Source organism: Toxorhynchites rutilus, chromosome 2 (assembly GCF_029784135.1).
Source record: "Toxorhynchites rutilus septentrionalis strain SRP chromosome 2, ASM2978413v1, whole genome shotgun sequence".
In the NCBI taxonomy this organism is placed as follows: Eukaryota; Metazoa; Arthropoda; class Insecta; order Diptera; family Culicidae; genus Toxorhynchites; species Toxorhynchites rutilus.
Genome location: NC_073745.1, coordinates 319,514,671 through 319,523,251, shown reverse-complemented (window position 1 = coordinate 319,523,251; position 8,581 = coordinate 319,514,671). Strand labels below are relative to the sequence as shown.

Genomic DNA, 8,581 nt, shown 5'->3' with positions numbered 1-8,581 from the left:
TTATTTCAGGGTGGTCCGAAAAATCATTTCTCCCCTTTTCCTAAAATGACTTTTTTTATAGGAGAAAATAGTGTTAGCGGATTTCCTATACGATGTTGACAATGATAAGCAATAACCTGGAGAATCATTTATTGATGGTACAATGGGTTTAGATTTGGTTTAAAGCTTTTTTGTCAGTGTCCAAAAATAGACTGTAATGAGACGGGAGATGGCTCAGTTTTCGTGAAAACCTACTATTTTTTAGGTTCAGGCTCGGAACAATCTGGAAAGCTGATTGTCCACTAACTTCTCCTTCCCGAGAAAGTTTTTTTTTCTATTATAGTGACTTTCAACACATTTTGGCTGGTTCATCACCTTTACTTTCATTTTTGGAAGAATTGAACTCGTGACCTTTAGCGTGAGAGGCATTGATGTTACCAGATCGCCTCCACGATTCCCGGGAATGTTTGGATCTGATAAATTTGTTTGTTTTATTATCCATCTCGAGAAGCCATCTCGCACTCGAAACTTGTTTGACATGTTGCTCTCAGACCACACACAGAGCATTTTCTACGCTACCCAACGCATTGCTGATGGCTTCTATAAGACCAATATAAGAGAGCGAATCAAGAGTTCTCAAACGCATTCGTCTCCGAAGACTTTTGTTCCTTTTAATTCATTTTTTTGTTATAGAGGTTCTAAACTTTTTCTGCTTGTTCGCCTTTACTCCTGAAAAGGGCTCTTGTGGAAAACTTGTCTTGAGAAAGACAATTCATTCCCGCTCGACGGCAAACGATGTTCACTCAACAATCAAACGGGAAGTAAAGTGAAGTGAAGATTTTGTTTGATTCTGTGTCTATGCATAGCATAGAAAGTACGGAACAAATGTACGGACATTGAGTATGCTTTCATTTCGCGTCAATTTAAACTTTCTAATAAGTGAAAAATCGTAAGGTATATGAAGTGCATACAACAACAACAAATTTTAGAGGAATTTTCGATTTGTATACGAATCATCAAAATCCATTTGCTGCAAAAAGAGTTGTTTATGTTAGAACTGTTTCATAAAAACTATTTTTTCTAATTCTGCACCCTTAATGAAAGACGTAGTCATAGCTGAGCTATTCAAAAATCATTGGAAAAGATAGGGTCTTTTCGGTCTCGACATCTCAAAATTAAATAAAAAACAAATCTATGTTTTGCATGAAAGTTGACATTCGGTTTGTAGCTTACAGTTTTCAAGAAAGTTCCTTGATATATTGTTTTATAAAAACTGTAAAAAGATTAAAAATTGGTCAAGCGGTTCAAACATTTGTTCCCATGTTTCCTTCCTCGATTTTTGTAAAGAAGTTTTCTAAAAATGATACAAAAACAGTCTCTCCGGTCTCGGCACCATGAAATCCACAAAACTAAATTTTTAGAGGGTTCATCTGAAAATGAACATTTGCTTGTAGCTCAATCATAGGAAATATTTCCCAAATAGGTATATTTCATTTGCTGGTCAAAGATCGGAAATAGGTTCAGCGGTTCAAATTAAACAAAATTTCGAGAAAAAATGTATAATCGCCAAATAAGCTGAATTCTCAGGCCATCTTAGTTCTGAATTATGCACGATAAAAAAAACTGGCAATTTTTTTCGAAAAAGAGGAAATGTACGAAGTGTGATCAAAGTTTGTGTTTTTATTTTTGACAAATCCATTATAAATGGATTCATAGCTTGGGGTGACAATGGATGCATGGAAAAAAAATAATTATCGAATTTAAAGAACCGTCCATGTACATTTCATTTATTGGCCCAAAAAAATGGCCTGTGCAAAATTTCAGCTCAATCGGACATGATTTAGGGGTGTCTCAAAGCACTCAAAGTTTTGATTTTTTGGTCACTCAGGCAGTCCCAAAAAGTCGATTTTTGGGCAAATTTTTTTTTTCGAGATAACACCAGATCTCGACGTTTTATGCATTTTTAGGTCATTTGGCAACGACAAAAAAATTTCGATTTTCTAAATCAAAACTTTGAGAGTTTGATGCCCGATTCAGCTGAAATTTTGCACAGGTACATTTTTTTGGGACAATAAACAAAATGTACGTGGTCGGTTCTTTAAATTCGATAATTTTTTTATACTTTTCATATTCAAGTCCCAAAAGGTCGATTTTCGGCCAAACATTTTTTTTTAGAGATGACACCAGATCTCAACGTTTCATGCATTTTTAAATCATTTGGAATAGAAAAAAATTTTCGATTTTCCAAATTCCGATTCGATTATTTCGTTGTTTGGAGGGCATTTCGTATTTCGTTGTTTGGGGGGCAAAGTGGTCAGTGGAGGATTACTACTGACAATGTTCTGTTTTCAAAAGCTTATATCCCTTATCACCTTCTGCTCCTAAAGGGGTCCCTTTTGTGGTTTTGACCCAGGACAAATATGCCACCCCAACCAAAACCAAGCCTCATTTTGAAAAACGTTATGTGTTTCCTACTACGTTTTTGTATGTATGAGAAAATTTCAATCATGATTCTAGGTGAATAGGCACAGCTCATTTCATACATGTACCTACTATTTCAATAATGGTTTAAACAAATTTGGCCAAGAAACACGCATAAATCTATCTCTTCTAGCGTTATATGTGCGAGTGACCACTTTGCCCCCCAGATGAAGTGAGTTTCCATTTTCAGTTCCGCTTTCTCTCCTACCTGAAAAACATAACAAAAGTCCTAAACTCACGCTCGAGGGTCGCCGCTATTCTTGTCGATTACTTTCATTCATCGTACAAATAATGCAGTCCAACCATAATTGGTGTTAATTCGACAACAAAACACAACTTCTAATGAAAAAGTCCATTTTCATTTAACAAATCACTTCCCCCGGTGAGGTAAACCGTAATCCCAACATAGCCCTAGAACACACAAAAAGGTTGTTCATGTCGAACACAGTGCTGCGGTTAGTTGTCCCTCGTATGTCCGTCTAGGGCACATTGTTTCGTGCAATTGAACCCCCACTACCCCCTACCACTGGCCAAAAAAATCCCCTTTCGGGCTGATATTTGTGCCCAATGTTGTGTATGTAATTATTCAACTGTAGTACACACAAATGAATTGTTTTGAAACGAGTACTATCGCCATAAGCAAACATTGCTAACATTGCACAGAGCCAATTTGGTTGGAAATGCTTCAACAATACAACATTAAAACAACAAACCACGCTTGATAGACGGGTAACCGCGCAATAATTGATATTAAACTATATCGAGCGCACGTCCGGACTATAAAGATTCAATCGATCCAACTTGTGGGTGCTGGGGCTTTGGACCAAAATGATGTGTAACAGCAACCGAACCGTTCATTCATGCATTCGAAGGGTGTTACCCGTAATAAAAAAACTGCTGAAAAATCTCCCTGTCAATTAGCCTCGTTGACTTTCGGTACCATGAGAACAACGCGTGACAATCGTCGGGTCGGCTTGTCAAACCTGATTTCTTATTCAGTGCACGCTGCACGGTCCTGTCGTCGCCATATCCTTTCCACTGCTCCACGCTTCAACGCAACACACCAAAATGACAGCCAGACAGTCAACACGAAGGAGTCAGGATGTCGGTGGAAGAATCACGCGCTTTTCAGCCATCTGAACGCAGCTGGACTCGGTCTGCGAATGAACTTTGAACGGGGGAATGTTTCGTGAGCGATAAAACGTGACCCTGAAAAATCTCAGATGAGGATTTTTGTTGTCCATTGCATGCGCTGGTGGTGGTACCGTTCGTTTTCGAATAAATTCATGCAACATGGCGGTAATTTTTGAACCGTATTAAATGAAAAATATCCATTTCCAGAAGCAATCTTTGCATGCTGTAGTTTTGGTAAGGTGGTGGTGGCAGAGACACATCTCATTCGCTCGTGAAACAACAAATCGTCGAATACGTCCTGGTAGGAGATTTAACCGCATGCCGATATCCATGAAACATCTTTTCAATTGCCACCGAGGCTAAATCAATCATTTCTTCTGTCGCAGGAGCTCCAAACGTCGACGGAGATCGTAAGTGTAAGCTCACAGTAATGCGGGCACATAGCCAAAATCGAACATTGTGATTATGATTGTTGTTTCTCTTATTCGGCTGGATGCACATCCCAACAGCGCAAACCAACTGTCTACGACCGATACAGTCGATCTCATCTCCGAACGAGAAGAGTGAATTTCTCAGGACGCCTGAAAAGCGTAGAAGCCTTCGGTTTTTGACTCCGCCCATGATGAACATTTTCAAGAATAAATCACCGGCATCACAAGGTAGGTTGCGTCGAGATCAATTGTTTGAAACTGTGGTGGTGGAGTATATTTTTGTAACGTCACAGGTGGACTTGTGTCAAACTAAAGACATGCCAGAATACAAATCCAGTTAAATTGAATATATGGTGTTAGGTAGCTGACCCGGAATATTTCAGGAGATGATAGATGATCACATTTGCCTTTCTTAAGCCCAAGTTTTGTCTTAAACTGATTCTAATTCAAAGAGTACGCTACTCATTAGAGACGAATGAACTCTCAGAGTTTAATGTCTCTATAACTCTCTCAATAAGTTTAATGTTGCTTTCATTTAAAAAATTTTAGAAAATTTCGCATGGAAATTAAATGAAAAACATTTTAATGCGTGGAAGGATTTTTCTTATCGAATGTGATTCATTGCAAATTAATGAACAACGAATTTAGACAGATCCAAAACTTTCCGAAATTAATTTAGATCACACACTTGAGCTGAACCGAATGGGGATATCAATTGAATATGGGTAAAATTTAAAAATGTGAGAATATTCTGTGAATATAAATGGAGCTCTAACAAAGTCACACGAAAACTCATTATAATTTTATCAACCCAAAAGTTCGAAAAGTAGTCTTAAGACGTTGCAAATGGAAAAAAATATTCTTTAGCTCACAGTGAACGATGAATCCGATTTACGTTGGAGCGTATCAAGCCAGAATAACCAAAAACAAGTGATTTCTAATACTCTATTGTTATTTGAATGAAACGTTGCACACGCATTTTCCCTAGGACCACCGAATGTTTTTCACGGATATAAAAAATTTTTTCACTAAAGAGTCATTTTTACAAAGAACGTATGCATGTAACATGCATCCCACTTAGAAGAATGTATCTCGGAAACTGATGGTTGTATAGAAAAACTTTTACAAGTTGTAAGGTAACTTAAATAGAAAAATTTGAAACAAATGAATATTCATTTTGAAAATAAAAATATAACAAAAACCCGATTTGAATAATTTAGAAGCCATTATTTTTTACCATCATATTTCGCGTTTCAAACGTGAAGGTCATAACCGATTTTTTTCAAATCCGCGATATGGAAAAATTTCAGAAAGAAAATCGTTAGGGTCAACTTTTGTTACATTTTCAAATTTCAACTATTTCAAGACAATTCCGATGATGTAATATGATTCTACAGATCAATTAAATTTATAAAACTTATTGTAGCAAACTTCCTAAAAGTGTCCGTTTCCGAGTGATTTCAAATTTAGGTTCAACTTATTGATAGACTTACGAAAATAAAGCCTATTCGTATGCTCGAGTAACAGACATAGGTTTTTCGAAATGTGTTATTTTTTATTACCCTCTTTTAGCATATACGGACGGTGCACAATTTGCAAGATTAACCTGCAAGACTATGTACTATTCGTATATGACGAAATGATTAGAATAAAATGCTTTATATAAGGTTGGGAATAAAAAACAGGTATAGACTCGTTGTAAATGTGACATTTCACACTTAAAAAAAATTCTTTTGCTGTTTCTTGTTTGTTCCATTCAGTTGTGAGTTACAAGGTGTTAACGATGGAGCTCAACAAACAGAATATTCGGTAAATTTTACACTTTTACTCTTTTAAATTCGAGAATGCGAGCCAGGCCGTTGAATTGCGATTGGCGTGTATGGTTTCGTTACTGCAGCAGTAAGATAGGTGCACCTTAATATATTTTTCCAAAAAAATTTTAATTATATCTGAATTTAGTATTTTGCACTATAATAAAAATAGAAAAATTATTATAGTGCAAAATACTAAATTGAGATCTCTACTGTTAACAAATGGACCGTTTGAAGCAAGCGATTGACCAGAAACGTTCAATACTGGCTAACAGAAAAGGTTTTGTGTTCCATCAGGACAACGCAAGGCCACAGATTTCCGAGAGCTTGATTGGGATGTTTTTATGCATCCACCATATGTCCGGACCCAGCAACAAGAAATTATCACCCTTTCCACGCATTGCACAATTTCCAGAGTGATAAAAAATTATGATGAAAAGGAAATTGTAAAAATCTATTGCTAGAGTTAATCGGTAATATGGACCAAGACCTCTATGATAGAGACATTATGAAGCTACCTTCAGAATGGCAACAAATTTTGCTACAAAACTGTGCATATTTGACCCAAATTGTTGGAAATTATAAGCGAATTCATAAAATCTCATGAACATGATGGTATAACACGACAAACATATATAAAGGTCCTATTTACTATTGAAAAGACAATAAATTACAAATATTTTTTTAAATATAATATCTCGAGAATGGCTAACCTTTTTTGTTTTAAATCACATCAGGATTCATAATTTGTGGCTAAAAATGATTGTTAACATACAAAATTCGAAGTTTCGTAAATTCCTAAAAATTCGATGTTCCACAAAGCTCGTCAAAAATAGTTTTACCATCTTGGGCCCATTTTTAAAATTTTCTGCATGACTTCTATTTTGTATGAAAAAATTAAAAAAAAATTAAAAAATATGTATTTTGGATATTGCAAATTGAATTTTTATTTTGTAAATAGAAAAAAAGGGTACTAATTTTTTTCTCAGTGTGCCTTTTTTCATATTCAACCATCTATACTCTATAACTCTTTCTAAGACACTATTTCGGTACGACTCATAGTTTTTGAGATATAAATTATCAAAGATTTCTCTTACTCAAATCGATACTACCTTTTCAAAAGTTTCGCTTGAGTCAAAAAATTCCCAATTGCTGTGGAGAACTCATATATGCTCTAACCCAAACGGAATGCACACTTTCATTGGAATCAAAAATACTCATGTTTTGTCATTTGTCGATTTCATTTGGAATTGCTGAGATGCTTCGCTATAATCTGGACAACCAAAAATTTTAATAAAACACCTATGAAAATTTGAATTTCCATTTCAACTATTCATTTCATAAGTATGGGATATGGTTTACAAATTTAAACATTCAAACCATCATCATTTTGAATTAATATGAAAATATCGAACTTAAACCCAACCATAAGTGTTCGAACAGTTGAATCAAGAGAACGATCCGCAAGTCCAATATTTATGTCACTTCTTGGTTTGCTTTACTACACTGTGAATAGTAGACTTGGATTTTTTTACAAGTTATTGTATAGAAAGGTCTGGTATTTCATTACGGCTTTTCAGAATCCATTCGCGCACTTTGTTTTCATTCGTCGCCAATTAATCAAGCAAATGAAACGAAATTAGGCATGTGAAGGTTTTAGGGTGTAATAAATGATTCTATGGTTGTTTAATATTCCTACCCCCTCTCTTTGGGTGCTGCCATACAAATGAAACACAAATTTCTGCATTACTCGAGAATTAATCAAGCAAATGAAACGAAATTTGACATGTGGAGGTTTTAGGGTGCAATTAATGATTCTATCGTGGTGAGATAGTCCTTCCCCTCTCTAAGGGTGGCTAGGGTGATGTTTGTTTGTCTCCTATAGAAATACATAATTTTTTTTGTCTCCTATAGCAAAACATAAATTTCTGCATAGCTCTAGAAATAATCAAGCAAATGGAACCTAATTTGGCATATGGAGGTTTTAGGGAGCAATAAATATTTTTATGGTGGTTTGACACTGCTTTCTCCCCTCAAAAGAAGGGGGGAGGGTGCTGAAAAACTCTAAAACTAATCAAACAAATAGAATCAAACTCGGCATAAAGAGGTTTTAGAGATCGATAAACGTTTCTATGGTGGTTCGACACTCTTCCCCCCTCTCGAAGGGCATGGGGGCTGCCACACAAATGAATCACAAACATCTGCATAACTCAAGAAATAATCAAGCAAATGGATATGGATGTGGATTGGGATGTGAGGGTTTTTGGGTACGAGAAATGTTTCTATGATGGTATGACACCCCTCCGTCCACTGCAATGGAGGGGGGTCCCATAAAAATAAAACACATTTTTCAATCAAATATATTCCATTCAAACATGACAATTGAAAATTTTCGGAAAACTCTGAATAAAATGGGAAAATTTGCGAAAATTCAATTCCCATATATTCTACAATTTCATAGTGACAAGCGTTGTTCGTCCATTTGATCTTTGGGCTAACGAAATTGATCTTTGTTCGAAAGTGGAAATTGATTTTAATGTGATAAAACTCACTCCTATAGCTTCTTTATAAATCTTTATAAATAAAAATGGATCGCCGAATGTGTTACATAAGAACAAAACTCGAGAAGGGAATTGCCCGATTTAGGGCTGTCTTTATTATATCATATTTTCTGTATCAAACATTGTTAGAGAAACATGTTATTTGCAAGTGGTTGAAAAATCTTTAACGAGAATTGTGTCTGAA

General features: G+C 35.7%; 1 protein-coding gene across 27 annotated transcripts in view; it reads left to right on the top strand.

The window, feature by feature from the left end:
• The window catches only part of LOC129771300 (potassium voltage-gated channel subfamily KQT member 1), a 1,095,885-nt gene that overhangs the window by 935,268 nt on the left and 152,036 nt on the right, over positions 1-8,581 (top strand). For 2 of the 27 annotated variants that reach the window (XM_055774810.1, XM_055774809.1), the window contains exons 14-15: positions 3,981-4,004; positions 4,104-4,253. The exons of the other annotated variants lie outside the window; for them this stretch is intronic. In XM_055774810.1, coding sequence (XP_055630785.1) covers positions 3,981-4,004; positions 4,104-4,253 — 174 coding nt within the window. The remainder of the gene's footprint in view (positions 1-3,980; positions 4,005-4,103; positions 4,254-8,581) is intronic. 27 annotated transcript variants of the gene reach the window in all.